General features: G+C 41.0%; 1 protein-coding gene across 3 annotated transcripts in view; it reads left to right on the top strand.

Annotated features, from left to right (window-relative positions):
- Positions 1–23,192, top strand: part of CHN2 (chimerin 2) — a 295,981-nt gene that overhangs the window by 261,388 nt on the left and 11,401 nt on the right. For 2 of the 3 annotated variants that reach the window (XM_045062830.1, XM_004762561.3), the window contains exons 7-9: positions 902–979; positions 17,039–17,123; positions 21,304–21,477. In XM_045062830.1, the coding sequence (XP_044918765.1) occupies positions 902–979; positions 17,039–17,123; positions 21,304–21,477 (337 nt within the window). Of the gene's footprint in view, positions 1–484; positions 980–17,038; positions 17,124–21,303; positions 21,478–23,192 lie in introns of those variants that run through there. The other variant, XM_045062831.1, reaches the window with a different exon arrangement.

Raw genomic sequence — 23,192 nt, forward strand, 5'->3', positions numbered from 1 at the left:
AGTGTCTCAGAGCAAGACATCCTCCCAGTGTTGAAACTCTGGCTATAGAACTCAGAGCTAAAATGCCATGCTCTTTCCCTGTGCCCCACTCAGTGTTCAGACTGCTCTAATTTAATGCATGCATAAGAATAAAAATTAAGCTTCAAGAACTAGGGCAGGTTTTTTTTGTTTTTTTTTTTTAAGAGAGGCAGGCTTTATCCCCATGAGATTAAATAATCATCAGGGTCTAAAGGTTTAATCTGCTTGAGTTCAGCCCAGGATGGGGTTCAGAGCCCCCAAAATCATTGGATGCAGCCCCAGGCTTTGAACGTCAGAACTAGTTGGGGGTGTGTGTGCGTGTGTGTGTGCGTGTGTGAAATGTGCAAGCAAGCAAGCACAAGAGGTCCTCCTGCGGCAGGAGGAATAAAGCTGCCTGCCCCTGCCCTCCCCCCGACCCCCCTCCTTCGTCCTCAGCGGCGCCTGGATACAGCTTGGGGGGACTGCTGTGCCCATGAATGTGTGCTATTGTTTCAGGCACACGTCGGCCCCAAGAAATAGCACGAAACAGCCCCGTCCTTATTCAGAGGCAGAGCCCCCTCCATCACTCCAACCAGCCCTCCCAGGTCACATGCCGGAGGCCTCTGCAGACAGGACGCAGCTGCCTCAGATCTGCCTAACATTAGCCGCGGTTCACAAAACCTGCCAGCGCAGAGCCCTCACAGGGGAAACGAGGAAGATGTGGGCTCCCGGCACCATGTTCTCCGAGGAACGCTGGCTGGAAAACGAGAAAAAGTGTGCAGTGGTTCGGAAGCCAAAGCCAGGCAGGAAGCGCCAGGAGCTGCTGGCCGTGGCCTTGGGGGTGAAGGTGGGAGTCCGAGGCGGTTTCCTGTGGCCCCCTCTCAAACTCTTTGCCTGTTCACAGATCTCGTCCCTGGTCCGAAGGGCCGCCCTCACGCACAACGACAACCACTTCAACTACGAGAAGACCCACAACTTTAAGGTAAGCAAGCCACGGCGCTCTTTTTTCCGTTCTTCAAGGGCAGGTGGAGAGGGACGGTTGATGGTTGCCATCCCGTCTTTGACCGTGAAGTAGCAAGAAGGCAGATTCCTTGGCTTTGCACTAGCTAGGCGCATCACCCTCCGAACACGGTTGCCTTGTATCAAACCCGAGACCCCAGACAGCAGCTGGCTCCATGCTGACGCCTAGAAACCCCTGTCTGGTGTGGTCACTTAGCTCTGGAGCCCTGGGCCCATTTCCTCTTCGTATCACCGTCCAGCGAACCAACCCAGAGCGTGCCCTGTCTGCGGCAGGGCGGGCGCTTCTGGCCGGTGGACGTCGAGCAGTACTTTTCCACTCAGAGGAGCCCTAAAGAATATTGCTGTTTTTGAGCAACAGAAAACAGTTGCCCATTTCACAGTCTGTGTTTCGTCTTTGTTTTCGGGGATGCTAACCCCTTTGGTTTATGTGTAGACAGCTGTGAAAGCAAGTGATGGCAGGAGATACCATCCAGGAGCTTTTGTTTGTGCTCCGGGCGCAGGGATGGGGGGGTCACCCCGGCAGCCTGGCCAAGCTCCCTCCCGGCTCAGCCTTGATCCTGCTCAGCAGACCAAACAGAAAGATTCGGAGAGCTGGTGGGAGTCTTAGCGGCTATTCCCATGTGTGTTTATAAGTTGGAAACACTGCTGTCCTCGTTTTGGACTAGCGCTTGTAAAAACGGCCTGCCGTCGGCAATCACGGCCCATTTCCTTTGACCTAGTGAGTGTTCCAGGAAGGGCTGGAGGAGGTTCTGATGCCAAATTGCCCGGGCAGGGATGTTGTTGAGTGGAGGAGAGATAAGATGGATTTCGAGGTTTTGCCCCAGCAAGTGGGCTGACCATTTGGAAGATGGAAAGAGTGGAGATGAAGGATCCAGGAAGAAAAGAGGCAGGGGCAGCAAATGGTGAATTGCTGCCTTTTTTTTTTTTTTTTTTAAACTCGCTTCCTTTAGGACCTGTAGCCTAAGTAACTGTTGGAAGTAGAAAGCCCTTTGTCAGAGGTGACCTGGGAAACCTCTTTTATTCTGTTGTTTTCCAGTTCTTTTTAAGGACAAACATGGGTCTATTCAATATTCATTTGTGTCAGTTGGGTCTGTTTGCCCTGCTGCTGTTTTTAGAAAGCCAGTGGCCCAGGCATTTGCATCCTATAACTGAGCTGAGGAATGGAATTACCCAGCCCTCCGTATTTAGCATGAGGGTGAAGAATTGTATTATATCTCTTCGATGCCAAGGCTCTTGATCTTTCTCCCATTGCTGAAGAGTGACAGGTCTGACTGGTGGCACCGAAAGCCTTTTTTTTTTTTTTCCTGTTTTCTCTATTTACCCTTACTAATTTTTTTTGCCTTAAAGTGTTTTTCTAACTTTGGGTGGAAACCCTGATTCTTTGCACCCTGTGGATGTGCTACCATAGATTGGGAGGAGGAGTCTTCTTGGACTTACAAATTCTTGTCCTTCCTCTTGAAAATTCCAACTCTTCCGGCTTTAAGATGCAATTGGAATTATGCCCTTACTGAGATATGCTTTCTTATGGGGGTAGCTTCTCCCTCTGTGTACTGTCTCTGAGCTCTTGGGCAAAACACACACGCATATTCAGTGGACTGATCCTTCCAGAACCGACTTTGGCGTTTTTAATCTCCGAGACGAATCAAAGACATTTGAAACCTAAAGATCTTTTGAAACTCATTTTCTTGAATAGTGCTGTTGTTAACACACGATCTGTTCTAATTATTTATCACTAGGCTCCATCAACAGCTTTTTCACTGTTTGCTTGAAAAGTCGCTATTTATTTGGTGTGATCTCTTCTAACACCGCTATCCACAGCTATTGAGACAAGAAAGGGCAGAGAGCAGACAAGTTGTTAGAGGAAAATACACAAGCCAGACAGAGCATTTCTCTTCCGTGTTTTAAATAGACCTCTTTGAGACACAGCAGATCCTTGAGTCTCTGTGTCCCTTGATTATGGCTCTCAATGGTACTGCTCGTGTCACTGTCCTTAAGAGTGAGTGGCAGGGCCAGGAGGGGGCGGTTCCCTCTGTCCTTCCTCGCCCCTGCCACCCGCATTCAGACCTCTCCCCACCCCCAACTAATTTTAAGTGGGAGTTTTGCCTGGTCCTTAGAGGAATCTTCTAAAAGCTGGTCAGTGCTATAAATAGAGCAGTGGGTTTTCAGGAACACACCACTGAATTAACCAAACAAAGAAAACACTTACCGAAGGCCCCTTGCCATCTGCTTGGAATTAGTATAAAATTAAGACCTAAAACACAGATTTGCTCTTTATGCTGACATCTAATAGGCTTTATTCAGAAACTCTCTTGATTTGTAATTTAGGTTATTATTTGAGAGTACTATGTAGGGCATAAAGTAAGTGTTCATTAAAAAGGACAACTAATCTCATTTACATGATTATCAGCACATAAAGCCTCAATAAGCCTGGTCTACACTCTTGCCTAAGGGCTCCTCTGAGAGATTCCAATCTGTCAGCAGGTCTAAATGCCTCACCCTACAACAGGATTTTCTGCCCTATTAAGGACTACTTCCCCAGGTAAAAAGCAGTCTCCTGGCTCTACCCAGGAACTTCAAGAGGAATGAATAGAAACTCCCGCCCCTACACAGGTTGGGAACTTACGCTCCCTTCTTCCAGAAAGCTGTCCCCGGCATTGTGCCTGAGTGCCTATCTGCTGTCCCACTTTCTAAACAAAGCCATGTTTAGGAAAAGGAAAAGACAAAAGTTAGCTCTGGGAACAAGAACTTTGGGAAGCAAATTGAAGTTACGCTTCATCTCCTGCAATAATTGCATACTTTTCAACACTGTGTGCAGATGCAGCTGTTGCTCATTTAAATCCTAAATTCTCTGGGATTACTTCCACATACTGGGAATCAGGAGGTATTTGTTGAAAAAAATATGAAGTTGACAGGATCCTCTCTGAAAGGAAAGCTCTCTGATACCCAGAAAATACACTCCTTTATTTAACTCCTTTTACATCTGCATCTCTATTTATCCAGCTGACTGAAAGAGACACTTTCCTGTGGATGGAAGAGCTCTCTTTGAGCTCATCTACCCTAACAACACCTGTGGCTAAGCTTCAACATCTGCAGGCTAATGAACTCCAGAGCCCCATCAAACTGGATAACTGTCCTTCCTTCCTTCCCCACTTTGCACAGTGATGACATAATGTCATGGCCAACTGGGTCCTCCTGGCTACAGTTTGACCGTGGATGAAGAGCTTAGTTCTCACAGCCTCAGTTTCCTTATCTGTAGGATGGGAGTGTTGTAAGGTTTAATGAATACACATAAATTGCTTATAGTCTGTGGCACCCAGTAAAGTTAGCTTCGATTATTTTTTTGCTATTCATCTTTTTGTCTCTCTCATCTCTTGTGCTTTTGTGTTGAGCTTTCTTTGTCTCCGTATTTATTTTCTACCCTTACTTCCTCATGACCTTCCTTTTTTTTTTTTTTTTTTTTTTTTTTTTTTGCTATCCTCTGTTTCTTCCTCACTCATTAACTGCATCCGATAGAAAAATACAAGAGCTTTTGGGCAATGCCAATGACATGAGCGAAAACCTGGAGTCAGAAATGAGCCAGAAGTGAATGGGGTGCCAGGAAGAGACTGTCAGGGAAAGAGGTGCTCACTTCTTGTGTAGGGTGGGCCAGATGGAAGCAGACTGACGACCCTGGGCATTTTTGCCTACTCGGGGGCTCAACCCTCCCCGTGTACATGTGCATGTACATCACTCCTTCCTTCTACTGAATTCTCTCCCTCCACCCAGGCCTTGCAGGACCCTTCTCTCTCCTTATATGGAATATGGATGGAGAGTGGAGCTCCAGGAAGTTCTAAAAACTGAAGGGCAAACCACCCAACCCCCACTTTACCCCCATTCCCCATCACCTCTCCCTCTCCCTGTCCCTTCCCCATCTGTCCCATCCATCTCCTTCCTATTCCCCTCCCCTCTCTTCTCCAGCCTCCTACCAGCTTGACTTTTCTCTATAGCACTGACCATTGGCATGGTCCATATTTACTTTTGGGTGCTGGCTTTCCCTTTACTGGCTGGAAACATTCCCTCTGGGGCTGGGAGAAGGGATTTGTGTCTGTTGTCCTGCAGATAGCCCCATGTCCAGAACAGGGCCTGGCCCAGAGCAGGCTATCCATGATATTGGTTGAAAGCACATGCAGCAGACATGGCATAGCCCTAACTACCTAAGAGGGTCTCCTCACCCCCACCCAACCCTACAGCCTGCCCTCAGCCATGGCTCATTGCTGTGCTCAAGTCCTTCCAGCTCTGGGCCCTTGCCAGGGTCAGCAGACTGTGCCAGAGAGATGAATCGTATCAAGGTGTGCCAGGCCAGCATCTGGCCAGCAGGTGTGGCTGGACAGGGCTACCCAGTGCCTCACACATGGGGCTAGCAGAAAAGACACAGGCCCAGGCTTACCTTTCTTGTCTCCACTTCTGGTATGGTGACTCTCAAAAGTGGCCTGGTCTGGATGTAAGCAAAATGGTTTCTCAACATACCCTATTATGTCCTCTACTCTCTGTAGACCCTCTTCCCATATACACCATATGTCCAAGCATGCTCATGCAGCATGCTCCTTCTGTGCATGCCTACCTGCCCCATGAGATCCTGGGCACCAGGACTGGAAGTCCAGGAGGCTGAGTGTGCCCTGGAGCTAGGACCAGGACACCTGTCCATGTGCAACCGCACCACCGCCGCCCAGTCCAGGTGATGTGGCCCATTTCCAGTTTCTCTGCCTGTCATGGCTTTTCGCGTTCGTATCAGTCCAGTGGGCATTTGCTTTGGAACAGACATTTTCGCTTTCCATATGCAAACCCCTTCTCTTTCCCTCATCCTCCTTAACCTCATAAAAGTGTGTTAGCCCACTTTTCCCCACTCTTTTGTCTGTCTTTCCAGCAGCAGAGCCTGGTGGAAAGAGGATAGATTTTGATAGCAAACCCAAGAGGGACTCCTGGCTTAGGCCACACACAGGGCAAGTGGCTTGGTCAAGCTGCTTCTTAAATGTATACCATGTACTAACGAGCCTGACCCACAGCAAGTGCTTAGCTGTTCCTAATTTTATATTTTGTTTTATTCCAAAGGATGTATAATCGAAAGGGGCTATTCTAAATGACTAAATGACTGATTCTGGCATGTTAAGTCCAGAGAAATATTCCTTTTGTGTTGTGCGATTAGAAAAATAAAAGCACCAGTGATCCCTGTCCATAGAAGCTGGGTATTTTTCAAAGTTCTGGGAGTAGGAATAGTTATTTAGTTATATAGGAATAAATAGTTATTTAGACAGACTTTTTTTTTTTAATTTAGCAAATTTGGACTGAGGGCCAGTTATAAGCCAGGCACTACCAGGTACAAGAAAGCCTGTGGGGACATAAGAATGTGAGCCCTTCTTCTACAGGGCGGCTTTCAAGTGGACTGGTTTTGCCCCACCCCCACCCCCTACCCCGGGGACATCTGGCAGCATCTAGAGACATGTCTGATCTTCACAACTGGGATGTGCTCCTGGGGTTTCTAGGAGAAGTCAGAGATGGTGCTGAACATCCCACGATGCCTGGCCCAGGCCCCAGGACAAAGAGCTCCCAGCCCCCACGTCAGCAGGGCCGGGGTTGAGGAAGAGTGCACTCGATGATGGAGGAGCCCTGGAGGGTTTGCGGGGGCAGGGAAGTGTCAGAGGAAGGTCAGTGCTCATACCCTCATAAACCCGATAGGAAGTCAGCACAAGAATTGATCACTTTATGCAGTGGGAAGATTCCCATAAAGCTTCATGGCAGTCCATTTTAGACATCGAGTCCTATTTTAAAGGTCATAGGGCAGCTGCCGAGTAGACAGATCTGGGAGTGAGTGGTGCCCCGATGGAGAAACCCACCTCTCTGGCAACATCTGCTAAGGAGGCCTCTCAGGGCAGCCCAGTCGCCCGTCCCTGACGGAGCGATTCCCCTCAGCTGTTCCGCTCCCATCTGAAAAGGTTCACTTCAAGGTCAGTATTTCATCTGATCTTGCAAGAGGGAAAAGTCTGGAGTTTAACCTAATTTCTCAGGAGTTCAGTGTCACATGATTCTGGCAAAAGCAGTAGATGACCGGAAAGACCCGTGGCTGAGCTTGGTAGGGGGCCCAGCATTTCTGACCCCTCGAGGGAGCCAGAGACAAACTACCTGCCCTCCAGCTCTGGGGCTAACTCTGGGCAATGGCCACCTGCACCCCAAACCCAATGACTTGTAGCTGGCAGTGACTCGAGCCACTTCTGGCCCTCCTCTTCTGTGCATCTAAAGCAACTAAGACAAACCTACCTTTGACCCAAAGAGTCCTTTTCAAATCAAAGTAAAACAAAGTTCTCCTATTTATTTATATCATTAATATGAATAATAAAAATGACCAACTGAGGTGATAGGGTTTTAGTGTATACCAGTGGCTTTCAATCGGGGTCACTTTGCCCCCCACCCAGGGGCACATTTGGCACTGTGTGGAGACATTTCTGGTTGTGCCAGCCGAGAGGTGCTGCTGGCATCTAGTGGGGAGACGCCAGGGGTGCTGCTAGATGTCCTACAATGACAAAGATTTACCCAGCCCCAAATGGGGCCACCAAATCCAGCCACCAAACTCCATCTTTCCCAGCCTGGTAAACTCCTATCCAGCCCCAAATGGTCATAGCGCCCACGTTCAGAAACCTGGATGTATCCTGACACGGAAAAGCAACAGTTCTCAAGGGTCAAGCATCACAAATCGCACGGCCTTTTCCTTGCAGTCTAGAACGTGGTCTGAGCCGATTACACGCTTGGATGGTGTCTACACAGACCCATCAAAACATACTTGTTATGAAGCCACCAGGGAATACCGCCTTCCAGACTCAGCAGATGTGAGACCAACAACATCCTGCTCATTCAGAGTCAAGTCAGGGGAGACTCCCGAAACGCCTGAGATTTTTCTGGACAACCCTGGCTCTTGTTTTTACTAAGTGGCCATTCCTGGGCTATTTGTCAAACATACCTTATCTCCTGTAATATCATCTTTTTCTGTTTGGTGTGGTTTTGGAATTCCAGGCAGACCAGGCCCAGTATAATGGTCTTGGACAGACATTCTTCCTGTCTGGGGTATTTTCTTCCTGTCTAGGGTATTTTAGTTACTTGCCCTTAAGTTTGCAAAGTGTTCTTTTTTTTTTTTTCTGAAAAGATATTCTTGAAAATCAATAAACTTCACAGAATGGAAAAAGCTGATCAGTGATTTTTCAAGATAGGGGTTATTTCACTGGGAGAGTAGCCATCATAACTCAACCCCAAATAAAATACGTTCAGAGAGTGACCTCAACATTACATAGAGCCTTCTGTTTAGAGATTGTCCTTGTGGACCCAAAAGAAAATTGAACAATATATCAGCCATGAAGATAAACAATGGCCCATCCCAAAGAGGAAATTAGGCAGTGGGCCTAAAATAATGTTTAACTAACTTTACGTTCCCCTCAGTCCCCATTTTGTTTTATTTCTGTGGGAATGTGTATTTGTGGGGACACAGAAGTTATTTGCTATTCAAAAAAATGTCTGTCTGCATTTGTTTGAATGGAGAAATGAGATGGAAGGCAGTGGGGATCTATCAATGAGAAAGGATGTTAGGAAATATGGGCAGGACTAATAACCATGAAATGCAATTTTGATGTGCATAATTATTTTTTTAGATATCTGCCAAAAGTAAAATTTTAGAAAATCTATGGCTAGCATATCTTGTATTTTTCCTGAAACATTCAGTAGGCTAGTTTCTGTTTTGTCTATGTAAACATTATAGCTAGTCACCAAACTTCTAAATACTGTATTTTCATTTTTACCCAAAAGTATAGAGATACTTCCCATCTGATTTCTTATCCACTGGAGATGATCCAGGAAAAAAAAAAAAAAAAATTCATCACTCCTTTTTTGCATGACCTGCAAGGAAAGAATGTCTTTCAAAATCCAAACCCGGGGCGCCTGGGTGGCTCAGTTGGTTGGACGACTGCCTTCGGCTCAGGTCATGATCCTGGAGTCCCAGGATCGAGTCCCATATCAGGCTCCCAGCTCCATGGGGAGTCTGCTTCTCCCTCTGACTTTCTCCTCGCTCATGTTCTCGCTCACTGTCTCTCTCTTAAATAAATAAATAAAATCTTAAAAAAAAAAAAAATCCAAACCCACCCTCACTGGCCTTTGGCTAGTCTGTTTCCTCTTTTTGGAATGTCCTCCCTAAGTTATCTATCACCCCGGTCAACACTACTCCCCCACCATACTCCATCTTTCCCAGTCTGGTGAACTTCTATCCATCCTTCAAAACTCTGTTCAGCTATCATTTTCCACAGACTTCCCAGAAAGAATGGATTAAAATCTCTATTATACTTCCATAGGATAATTATTTATGTTGTCTGTTGATTCTTGTAGATGAGTTCCAGGGAGGCCCGAGCTCCTTAGATGTATTTAACTTTGTATATCTAAGGACTAGTACAGTGCCAGGTTCAAAGTAGGCAATCAGGATGTAAGTATGGAATAATTGAGTGAATAATGAGTGGGTGGACAGGAGGAAGAAATAGGAAATAAATCATCTCTCTGACATCCTTTTCCTACTTATCTCTAATGCCACTTCTGAGCTAAACCAGCTCTCCACCTAGGTGTGATTTAGTTCTGACCTTTCTACTGTGTGCTACTGGTCTGTTTGCCCATCCTGTAATGTTTTAATTTTTTGTAACTATAGAAGTCTTGATATATGCTCAGATGTGTTTTCCTACATTCTTCTCCTTATTCAAAATTATTATGGCAAGTCTTTTGGCTTTATTCTTCCATATGGATTTTAGGGCCATCTTGCCAGGTTTTGTGAAAAACACCATGGAGATTTTGATTGAAATTGTATTCGATTTGTAGATTTATTTGAAAGATAATTGACATAATTACAATATTAAGCATTGCTACACAAAAATGTAGAATATCTTTTTATTTATGTCCTTAATGTCTTTGTTATTTTCTAATTATTTTAGATTTTGTTGTAAATGAAGTCTTTAATTTTATTGTTCAGTAAAATGTGTTATTGCTTATTTATAGTAATGCTGCTGATTTCTTCATATTGCTCTTATATCAAGCAAACTTGATGGCCTGTTTCTTCTTTCAATTATATATCTCTTTGTCTTGTTTTATTATACTGGCTAAACTCTGCAGGATATAATGCTCAAGAGAAGCATTCATAGACCATCTTTTTGCTGACTTGAAATTATTCTTACTCTTTCACTTTTAAATGTGAGGACTATTATGTGCGTATCAGAGATAACTTTAATCATCTATTTTTAGGAGAGTTCCCTCTATTCCTGGTTTGCTCAGTGCTATTATGAATGGATGTTGAATTTTATTGATTGTTGGTGTTCTAATTTCTGAAATGATTATGTGTTTTCTCTCTCAATTGTTATTGTGAATATTAGTGATGTGTTATCTACCTTAAAGTCCTGAAATAAACCCACTTGGTCATGACATTTTAAAATAATATTGATACATTCAGTAGGATTTTTTTTTAGGATTTTTACATTTATGGTCATAATGAAATTGACCTATAATCCTACTTTCATATCCTTGTATAGTTTCTGAGTCAAAATTATATTCATAAAGTGAATTCTGGACCTTCCTTTTTTCTCCTCCAATCTAGAATAGTCTATCATTTAGAGATGATTTGTTTGTTAAAGATTTGATAAAACTTGGGGTGCTCTGCCTTCAGCTCAGGTCATGATCTCAGGGTCCTAGGATTAAGCCCCACATCAGGCTCTCTGCTTAGCAGGGAGCCTGCTTCCCCCCTCTCTCTGCCTGCTTTTCTGCCTACTTGTGATCTCTGTCTGTCAAATAAATAAAATCTTTAAAAAAAAAAAAGATCTGCTAAAACTTAAGAAAATCATTTGTGACCTTTAACTGTTTGAGGATAAAATTTTTACTACAGATGCAATTACTTAATGAATATAATTGAATGTAGTTTCTATATTATTTGGGGTCGTTTTTATAACTGCTAATCTTTAAGAAAATTATCCATGTCATACAACTTACAACTTTGTTAGTATAAAGATAGTATTTTCTAGATTTGTATGTCCTATCTTAACTGAATTTGCATTAGGTTCTCTTTATCACTTATGTTTTTCTTGATCAATCTTGCCCAAGTTTTGCCTATTTTAGAAATATTTTAAAATTACCTTTTAGGGTTTTATTTCTTATCTTTTCTTTCTATGTCATTATATTCTGTAATAATCTTATTATTTTTTGTCTCACTTTGTTATTTTTCTAGCTTCCTAAATAGTATAGGAACCTTAATTTTTAATATATGCATTTAAAGTTTCTGTACCCCATAAGGAATGTTTTATTTGTCTTTTGATTCCAAATATTTTTATTAAGATCTTTTTCTTTGCTGAATTTGGAGAATTATTTTAAATCTCCAAATATGCTGGGGTTTGGGTGTTTACTATAGGTCTTTGATTTTATTGAATTAAATAAAATTAAATAAATAAACAAAATTAAATTAAATTGAATAGTCAGAAGATGGTCTCTAGTGTATCAGACTATATGTTGAGACTTGGTTTGTGGTCAGGTTGCGTAAACATTTCATGCGTTGTTTTTAAAGAGTGCCTATGCTATGACTTGTTGCGTATGAGGTCCTTTTTATAGCCAGTATATTAACTTTTATCTATTTGATCTATTAATTTCTGTGAATAGATATTAAAATTGTTATGATTATGGATTTGTCAATCTGTCCTTGTAATTCTTTCCATTTTTGCTTTATATTTTTTGAGAAGTCCATATTTTATATTTTTGTCATGTATATAACAGCTCAGGATTATTATCTTTTTTTAAAGACTTTATTTATTTGACAGAAAGAGACACAGTAAGAGAGGGAACACAAGCAGGGGGAATGGGAGAGGGTGAAGCAGGCTTCCTGGTGATCAGGAAGCCATGCCAGTACCTCAGGATTATTATATCTTTAGGGTAAAATTAAATATTTAATTATTATGTAATGACCATCTTTTTTTTTTTTTAAAGATTTTATTTATTTATTTGTCAGAGAGAGAGAGGGAGAGAGAGCGAGTACAGGCGGACAGAATGGTAGGCAGAGGGAGAAGCAGGCTCCCTGCTGAGCAAGGAGCCCGATGCGGGACTGGATCCCAGGACGCTGGGATCATGACCTGAGCCGAAGGCAGCTGCTTAACCAACTGAGCCACCCAGGCGTCCCTGTAATGACCATCTTTTTCACTAATAAAGAAAATTTATTTATTTATTTATTTATTTATTTATTTGACAGACAGAGGTCACAAGTAGGCAGAGAGGCAGGCAGAGAGAGATGGGGAAGCAGGCTCCCCGCTGAGCAGAGAGCCCGATGCGGAGTCAATCCCAGGACCCTGGGATCATGACCTGAGCCGAAGGCAGAGACTTTAACCCACTGAGCCACCCAGACGCCCCTAGAAAATATATTTTTTATATCAAGATATTTATTTGGGGTTTCTGTTGGCTAGCATTTGCTATGTATGTTGTTTCTAGCCCTTCACTTTCAACATTTCTATTACATTATGTTTTGAGTGTATTTCTTGCAAGGGTTTTTGAATATCAGAAAATTTCTGTCTTTCATTTGATGTTAGGACCATTGATATGTGTTGTGATTAGAATTGAATAAGGATCCCCCCCCCACCGCCCCGTATTTACTGTGCTTTTTTTATGGCTTTGTTCCTTATTTCTTGCTTTTTATTGGCTTCATCAAATCTTTATTTCTTTTTCCTTTACACATTTTATAGGTTCCATCCCACCCTTTATGCATATACACAAAATTCTAATATATATGTCATTAACTCAAAATCTTCCTTAATTAGCAACTCTACTTACATACCCCAAATGATGAGAACCGTAGAATGCTTTAACATTTTTTTTTAAAGATTTTATTTATTTATTTGAGAGAGAGACAGTGAGAGAGAACATGAGAGGTGAGAAGGTCAGAGGGAGAAGCAGACTCCCCATAGAGCTGGGAGCCCGTGTGGGACTCGATCTGGGGACTCCAGGACCGTGACCTGAGCCAAAGGCAGTTGCTCAACCAACTGAGCCACCCAGGCGCCCTGCTTTAACATTTTTAAGCCCCTCCAATCTTCCATGCCATTTTTTTCAGTTTGTTTTTAAGCCCCCTGAAATTAGTCATCTTGTCAGTGTTTTATGCAGACAGAGCTTGATTAGATCAACCTCTGTTGCTAATTTCTAGCCCACCATGGCTTCTTGAATCCTGTTCTTTCCCACTGGGTTCAGAATGCTTCCTACAGACATATATATCCCATTGTATTTCTCTGAGCAAGGATCTGTGAATAAACACTCTTGCCATTTGTCTGGAAAATATCTTTGCTTCATCCTCACTCTTGAATGATAATTAGCTGGGTATAGAAGTTAGGTTGGCAGTAATCTCTGAGCACTTTGATGTAATTTTTCCATAATCTACAAGCTTCCTTTTGAAGAGAACTGTTTTCATCAAAATTGCCATGCTTTTGTAAAAATAACCTATTGTGGTTCTTTTTGGTTTGGGGTTTTTGTTTGTTTGTTTTTAAGGATTTTGCTTGTCTTTTGGTATTCTGCTGTTTCTATATAATCTATATAGTTTAGATAATTTTTCAGTTTACCAGAATTGAAACTCACTTAGCTTTTCTGAATCTGAAAATGTGATTTTACTAATTCTAGAAAGATCTCAACCTCTTTTTGAATATTCCATATATGACCCAAAGCCCAGCATATCAGCTTTTCAAGATCATCACTCCTCATTCCTTCGCTTCTTCATTTCCAGTCTCTTGTACATATTACATCAATTCCATCCACAAGTGAACATGCCCTAATGTCTCCCATCTTTTATTTAAAAAATAAAATTCTCCCATATCTCTGTATCTCCCTGGAGCTATTTTGTTGCTCTGTTGGACGTCATAACCAAACTTCTTAACAAATTTGCATCCACATTTCTACACTTCCCTACCCCCCAATTATTCTTCATGTCACTTAAGTATGACTTTCGTCCTCACCGATCCAAAGAGACTACTCTTGCCAGGGGTACTAATAACTTCATGTGTCTGAATCAGTGTTCAGTCCTCATTTATTGGGACCTCTTCCCAGAATTGAACATGGTTGACTACTTCTCCCCTAAAATACTCTTCACCTTTTCGCTTCTGAAGCACTTGACTCTCTTTCTTCTAATTGTTGGAGCACTGGGTTGAGCTCTATTTTCTTCATTTCCTACCCTCTGTGCCTAATAGTTTTTATCCATTTACACATTTTAAAGTACCATTTATTTGTCAGGGGTAGCCACATGTATACATCCAGCCCTCTCTCCTCCTCTGAGCTATTGAGTTATGTGTGAATTCCTGCTTGAGATCAACACATTTAAGTTTAAACTGGCCAGAGCTCAATTCTTGAATTTCTTCTCCCAAAAGTATCTTCCTTATCTCAGCAAATGTCATCACCATCCACTTGGTTTTAAAGCTAGAATCTAGAAGTCATTCTTCATTCCTGTCTCCCTCAAAGATCCATATTTATTCTATTATAAAGTCTTATAAATTCTGTCTTTAAAATATGCCTTAAATCTTTCTATTTCCCATTTCCAACTCCAGCACCCTGATCTTGGCCTCTATCCTTTCTCAACTAGAAACTACCAACTAGATTCTGAATCTCTTTCACTATGAATACTCTCCCATCTGTTTTCAACATGGTGGCCAGAGGTCAGAATATCTTTTTTTTTTTTTTAACCGTCTTCCTACTTAAAATCCTTAAGAGCTTCTTAAAATCTATGCTCATTAATAAAACCTTCAAGGCCCTTTCCTACCTTCAACCTCAGCCAGGTCCCTCCCCTCATTCTGGTGTTCTGGCCCTCACTGGCTTCATTCCTCAGTCACACCAAATTCTTTGGCTCCTGCAGGACCTCTGTAGACTCCTTCTGCCTGGAATGCTCTCCAACCTTGCCCCTACCAGACTGGCCCTTCTTCTCCTTCAAGAGGTCACTTTCCAAGAGAAGCTTTTCTGACCACTATGGATAACATCGAGAGACTCTTAAGTCTCTCTAGTAACAAACTTTTTTTTCTTTTATAGCCCTCCTATGATTTTATTTTATTGATCTTGCAATTTCAATAGTATATTAGCCATCAACTTTGTTGCCATAATTAACCAGCACCGTCCCTTTAGAGCCTTTCTAGTAAAATAATACTAAGAAACCTTTGATTACTAAATTTAGAAAATCTTCATCTGCCAATAGAACCCCTTCCTGAGGGATTCTTTAGAGACCATGTTTAATCTGAGGGGGCCTCTAAATGAACCATGGCATCTTGGCTCTGTGTGAGTACATGTGCTCCCTGGGATAGATTCTCTGCATTCCGATGAGGAGGCTTTGTTATATCTTAGTGCCATTTCCTTACAGCGTAATTACCCTTTATTAGTAAAAATAATTCTGAGAGGTTGTTTTTTCCCCCATTGTTTTTCAAAGCAGAAATAGTATACTGGACACTTTGCATGTGAAAAACTAAAATACCAAAACTTAGTTTTGTTGCACAGAAACCATGGTCGTGATTTAATTTTAATTTAAATTTAATTTCAAGTTTAATTTTTTAACTTGCTCACTCTGTTTGCCTTTGCAAATCTGTAAGTTCCAGGAGGAGGAAACCAGATCTGTTTGGTTTGCCCCTTTACATATATACAATTAGTGGCATGTGTACATAAAGAAAGACCTCGAAGTAATGCTTTTTTAAGTAGAGCTCTGATGAGCATCTTCCCAAATTGTACCCATAGTTGCCATTCTCATATTTTTTTGTGTTAACCAAATTTAGCATACTGAGTCATTGAACATTACCTCTGAAACTAAAAATACACACTGTATGTTAATTAATTGAATTTAAATTTTAAAAATTAAAATTAAAAAATAAAAGCAGACTGGCCTCCCAGTCTTTTAAAAAAGATAATATTTTCTGTATTTCTTTTACTAGTTAATGGAGGCTTTAAACTTTGAAAGTTCTTAGTAATGTCTCATAATATTTTAATTTTGTAAAAATTCAAAACATTTTCACATGGGTTTGTATGTCTCCGAGTAGACTGCCTGTGGTGGTTTTTGGCTTACACTGGCCACATTTGCTTTCAAGGAATCCCCTAGTTCTGTGTCTTGAAGCTCAGTGGTGCTAGAGAACATGTACTTTGTTTTGTTTTGTTTTTGTTTTAAATCATGACTTAATACATGGTCCAATCACAAGAGGACCTATACCTGAATAATTAACGATAAAACCATCCTTACTTCATGATATTCAGAATATTTAACTGGCTGGGGCACCAACCAATGAGATTCACAACTGGGCCAATCAGAGAGGACTTTCAAGTTACGCACTCATAGGCCACACCCGTAGTGCTGAATCTGGACCCTGTCTTTGGGGAAGACAATTCTGTACACCCTATCAGTAGCTTTCATTTCAGCCAACTCCCTCATTTTTTTTTAATGCCAATTTTTTTGGTTTTAGGTTTATTTGTTTTTTGTTTGGGTTTTTTTGGAAGTGGCTCAAAGCTTTGGAACCTTCTAATTTTCCCATTATCATGTCTTATTTATACCTGTCTGGATATTCTACACATGGAGCAACTTTGATCAAAAGGATGCAATAATTGAGTCCTGCCTTCCAGAACTTGCAGAACTAAATGCAGGTTATGGTGACTGGCCCAGGCTATCTTGGGTTCGTCTGCACTGTGCCTTGTTTTGGGTGGTGAGAGTCTCATTCCTTAGCTGACGGCATGGCCCTATAATCTTACTGCTGTTCCACATTCCTTTGTGACTCTGGCCTGGGGCACAGTGAATTGGTAGAGGATTTTCAGACATCAAAGCATATCTCCGTTTTCTCTGGTCTGTTTGTAACTCCATCCCCTGGAAGAAAAAGGCCCAGTGAGGGATGCTCACTCCCACTAAAGTCTTCATTTCTTGATATCATCTACGTCTTTCATGTCCAAGGCCACCTGCCTTCATATAACTGAATTTTCTGACATTTTTCTTCTTTTTGGATCACAGGTCCACACATTCCGAGGCCCGCACTGGTGTGAATACTGTGCCAACTTCATGTGGGGGCTCATCGCCCAAGGGGTTCGGTGCTCAGGTAGACACAGACTTTTCTTCATCCTTTTCCATTTATATAAAGTGACATAATGTTGAGCTGGAGATCATTTCTCCAGAGTTGGGAAACAGATCCAGATTAGCTCAAAGGTTCAAGTCCTCTCTCTGCTTAATGGAGAGACTGTTCTAGGTGTCTGCTGGAATGAAAGGGAATATCATGTTTATGCAAGAAGAGAAAAAAAAATCCAAGTATATTTCCTTACACACCTACCCACCACCCAAAAGAGGCAGTGGTCCTTAAAAAAAAAAAAAAAAAAAAGAAATCAATTTCAATGGAATGGCAAAGATAGAAAAACCACATTTCTTTTTTATCCCCACTTTACTACAAAAGGCAAGGCATGAAAACAGAAATACTGGTGAACCTTTCCCACACACCAGGCATTGAGCTAAGTGCTTTCTATCCATCATGCCATTTAGTCTCACCAACAAACCTTAAAGAGATGCAATTACTCTTCCCACTGAACAGATGAAGAAACTGAGGCTTAGAGGCTGTCATTAATCGCTCTTGGCCACATAGTACGTGGTAGAAAATTGATTCGGCTCCAGAACCCATGCTCAGAATTTTTCTGCTATCAGATTAGGTATGCAACTAAAGACCTTGATTGGATATCGCATATTTTCAAAGCACTTTGAAACCTTAGGTATTTTTCCACCTAGAACTAGATGCCCACACCCAGTGCTAACAGCACATAGCCCATCTTATTAAAATACAGCTAACAAAAGAGCAAAGAATTGCCAAACTCATGTTTAACTGGGCGGAATTCACCTCACCACACTTTTTCTGGCAGGCAGTCCTGCCAGCAGCAAGAATAGCCGCCCATAGTATACCGATTGGGTTTCCACCAACACCATGACTGATTTCTTCCTTGCTACTAGGGTATGATTTAAAAAAAAAAAAATAATTTTTAGGAAGCATTTAAAATAAGCTAATGATACTACATTAAGATAAGTTCCTTGGCCATACTGCCCATTTGAGTTCACAGGACTGTGGGACCTTAAATTCTTTCTCTGCTCAGAAGGGGCTACCTTAGCTTCTACAGTGTGGATACAGCAATCACCAGAGGTGGTACCAGGATGGGTCAAGTAGTGCTTGTCTATGTGATTTAAGGCCACGTGCCCCCATTACATTACAGATCCAGGAGACAAGCAGCAAACACGCTCAGAGGCAGCCTCTCCAGGAATGTTCCAGATACCCTAATTAACACAAAAGACTTACTCACCTGGGAGTTACAACGCACCTCAAGGCTCAACCACTGTGTTAAGCGGTAGACTATCTGAATCATCCAGTGGTCATTAATTCGGGCTGTCCAGATTATACCTACCAGAAATATCTTAATTGCTAGTATTATCCCATTTGAGTAGTAAATCAGTCTAAAGTCGATATTATATGAGAACAAAAGTCTGGAGTTTGGATTAGCTGTGAATAGCAACTTCCCCGGGTAAAAAGGCTCTTGTTTTTTTCTGTTGTTGTTTTGTTTGTTTTTTAATAAAATATATTCTGAGGTCATAATGTTAATATTCTCCAGTGGCCAATTTTGGCCTCCTATTTCCTCTGAGCAGCAGGAAAATTGAAACTTGGTCATTAAAGGTTAAGAATAACCATCACCACTCCCTCTCAACTCTCGGTATTTTATATATTTTAACTATTTTTGATTTGAACTAGACCTTATTTTTAGCATATGGAATTGTAGTAGTTTGCAAATACTGAATATTTTTATATATTACAAAACATCCTAACTTTAATGAAATGCCAGTATTTAACTCTACAGAAATCCACTGTTGCTTCAGATCTTAATCTTAAATTGAAGTTTATAAGGAAATTTAAAATGCAATTATCACCTAATTTCCACTTCTGGATCTATACCCAAAGAACTGAAAGCAAGCACTCAAACAGATATTTGTATACCTGTGTTTATAACAGCATTATTCACAATACCAAAAGGTAGAAGCCATCAGAGTGTCCATCGACGGATAAACAAAATGTAGTATATCAATACAATGGGATATCACCCAGCCTTAAAGAGGAAGGAAATCCTGTCATATCCTGTAATGTTAATGAACCTTACGGACATCATGCTAAGTGAAATAAGCCAGTCACAAAAGGACATATGCTAATGATTCCACTTACATGAGGTATCTACAGTAGTCAAATGCATAGAAATAGAAAGTAGAATGTGGTTGTGAGGGTCTTGGGAGTTATTGTTTAATAGGTAGATTTTCAGTTTGGGGAGGGTAAGGTTCTGGAGATGAATGGTGGTCACAGTTGCACACAACATGAAGGTACTTAATGCCTCTGCTACTTAATGCCACTGTGTACACTTAGAAACAGTAAAAATGGTAAATTTTGTGTTATGTATATTTGATCACAACTTTAAAAAATAGTTTTAAAGGAAGTTTATAAGAACGTAGTAAAGCTTACTAATGAAATAACAGAATAGCTGGCCGGGTGCCCTTGTATTTTCTCACATATTTGCTGTTTCTTTTATTTTACTCGCATGTAGCTTTCACCACACTTCAGAGTTTAGAGAGACGAATTTAGCTGATCCTTATGATAATCCCAGGAGTAGATCCTGTTATCATCCTTATCTTACAAAGGAGGATCCAAGGAAGAAAACAAATCCGTTCTATTTGGTTCAGTTGGCCCAAATTCACAACTACAAATTGATCTATCAAAATACTATTGAAGTTTACTTGAGCTTTGTTGAATTTCTCATGTTGATAAAGCTAATATGATTTGGAATTGGTTTTTTTTCTTTGGAAGGAGGGTAGACAGAACTCAGTCTAAAAATTACATGAAAATGATGTAATGATTCAATTATAATATGGTTTCACTTATTTGTGGAGCATAAGGAATAACACGGAGGACATGGGGAGATGGAGAGGAGAAGGGAGTTGAGGGAAATTGGAGGGGGAGATGAACCATGAGAGACTGTGGACTCCGGAAAAACAATCTGAGGGTTTTGAAGGGGCAGGGGGGTGGGAGGTTGAGTGAGCCTGGTGGTGGGTATTATGGAGGGCACAGATTGCGTGGAGCACTGTGTGTGGTACATAGACGATGAATTCTGGTACACTGAAAAGAAATTAAAAAAAAATTAATTTTTAAAAAATGATGTAATGATTTTTAAAAATCATTTTTGATGATTTTATAAATGTTTAGATTTTCTCAAATCATTGGTGTGTTTAAGTGCTTTTTTCTAAATAGGTAATTATGATATTATATGTGTACCATATATATATAAAAACACATATATATATATAATATATAAACATATAAACTTGTTTTTATTAGCACATTCTTTGAACAACTTCAGCATTATATTTTTATTTTCCAGAATCTAGACTGTCTTGTTATTGTTAGAGAAATTCAATGTCAGTGAATACCAACCACTAACAAGGCTTTTAATGTGTTCATTGAACTTAAAAGTACCTTTTTAGCTTTGGATCTTGATATGAGCTTTATAAATAATTACTGTAATCATCACATTACATGGCATTGTTCTAAATTATAAACTCTCAGGTACTCCAGTATCTAGTAAGACATTATTTCCACTCACGGGTGTCAAAGTGATGCAAGTAGAAAGAGAAATTGTCCACCCAAACTGCCCAACAAGGGGAAGGTACTGGAAACCATGGGCAGCTCTTCAGGAAAAGGGAAGAAGATACCAATGGTCACGGGTCCCTCAGATCAAAGATTAAAGATTCCTACAGAGAGAGTAATCATGTCTTCCACTAAAGGAGAATCCATGGCCTTAGAAAAACAACCTAGCAAAAGTCCTAAGTACCCTTTATTAGCCAAGACTAGCTCTGGGATTCTAAACCCAGACATCCACATGTGGACCCAAAGTTTCCAAGTCCCAAAAGAGAGGGGGGAAACCCCTACAAACAACCTAGCTAATCACCAAAACTATCTCCGTGAAATGTTCTATTCTTCTGGTCCAGCAACAAAAAGGGCTAAATGAGAAAAAATGGAATTATTTAAGCTTTGTGAGTAAAGATGGATTCATACTCATACTTGTTAAGAGTATTACCTCTAAATGGGATAGATGTTCCAGAAAGATACAGCAAACCCTTGGGTGTTTCCACTTTTATTTTTGGTAACATATAATTTGGGTCGGGCTTTGACAAAAGGGCCGGTGAGGCTAACGTGGCTTCTTTGTTTACAGACTGTGGACTGAACGTACACAAACAGTGTTCCAAGCACGTTCCCAATGACTGTCAGCCAGATCTCAAGAGGATCAAGAAGGTGTACTGCTGTGACCTCACAACACTTGTAAAGGCTCACAACACTCAGAGACCCATGGTGGTAGACATATGCATACGGGAGATTGAAGCAAGAGGTTTGGAAAAGACTCCTTATTTTAGTGACTTTGTTTTTATTGTTTGTTTTTACTATTGTCAAGGAAACTTTCTTACAATTGTAAAATTGACTCTCTCTCCACTATTGATGTTGGGGAAACATTCTGACCCAGCACAAACACACACACACACACACACACACACACACACACAAAATCCAGCCAACTACATCAGGTTCTGTTGTGTACCTAAACCTTGCATATATGCAGCCAACACAAGTTTGTTAAGAATTTATTACCTGCTACACATTGAGGATACAAAAGTCACAGTTCTTACCTTCCAGAAATGCAGAATCAGAGGTGATAAGTAAAATAAATAAATGTTATGGGTGTGTATATTCAAAACACGATGGAGTCACAGAGGAAGACATTTCAATGTGCTTCAAGGACAATTCAGGAAACGTTTATGGCAGAGATGAGGTTTGAATTGAGTCTTAAAAAGTGATCCTATTATATAAGATAAAGAAACTGTTGATCAACACATACATTTTCTACCATAGAGAAATTCACTGCTAGGATTGGTTCTGTTTCTTTCAAAGAGAGTTAAGAGATTAGAAAGATCTGTGCAATGAAAAATCAAGAAGGCACAGAAGAGGGGCGCCTGAGTGGCTCAGTCACTTAATTTTAAGAGTAAGCATCAGATTCTTGATTTCAGCTCAAGTCGTGATCTTGGGAATGTGGGATCAAGCCCTGCACCGGGCTTCACTCAGTAGGAGGTCTACTTGAGATTCTCTCTCTCCCTCTCCTCCTCCCCACCACATGCTTTCTCTCTCTCACACAAGTAAATAACTAAATAAATCTTTTTTTTTAATTTTTTATTTTTTATAAACATATATTTTTATCCCCAGGGGTACAGGTCTGTGAATCGCCAGGTAATAAATCTTTTTTAAAAAGATTTATTTATTCACTTGAGAGAGGGAGGGAGCAAGCAAGCAGGGAGGGACAGAGGGAGAGCGAGAATCCTGAAGCCGATTCCATGCCAAGCATGGAATTCTGTGCCTGATGCAGAGCTCCATCCCAGGAGCCCGAGACCATGACAGGCAAAATAAGAGTTGGCAGTGCAACCAACTGAGCCATCTAGGAGCCCCAATAAATAAATTTTTTTTTTAAAGTTAGAAAATACAAGAGATTAAATATTGAACTAAGTTCCCTTGGCTCAAAAACTCTATGACTGACCTTTTATTTTGTTCAAAAATATTAAAGCATTCATTAAAGAAAGTCTACAAACTTCTCAAAAAAAAAAAAGTAGTAGTAGCCGCAGAAAAATAGAAACATTTCAATAAGAAGGCTCTTCCTAGTATTCTTGAGTCCTCTTTCTTTGCTGTGTGCTTTGTCTGGCTGCCCTTCAGTATCAAAATGTTCAGTGATGTGTTGGATTGAGTCTGGTTGGGAAGAAGTTGGATGGCTGGATAGAACTTCGATAACTGGACCATGTAAAGCCCAGAGGTTTTAACCATTTTTGCTGTGTAGGTGCTCTGCTGTAGTCAGTGTCCATTATTGTGTCCAAACTGGTGTAAATTATTCCACAGATATTTATACACTGGCTAACTATTCCATTCTTTCCAAAACAAAACAAAAGAGGGCATTATAAGCTCATGACTCCAAGCCTTTTAGAGATAGGAAACCATTCCCTCTTCCGTGCAGGATGAAAACTAGAGCTCTTCTGTTTCCTTAAGACTTGCTAATTTCATCTCAAA

The sequence above is a fragment of the Mustela putorius genome, unplaced genomic scaffold, assembly GCF_011764305.1.
Source record: "Mustela putorius furo isolate JIRA1106 unplaced genomic scaffold, ASM1176430v1.1 tig00003845_pilon_pilon_pilon, whole genome shotgun sequence".
Classification (NCBI taxonomy): Eukaryota; Metazoa; Chordata; class Mammalia; order Carnivora; family Mustelidae; genus Mustela; species Mustela putorius.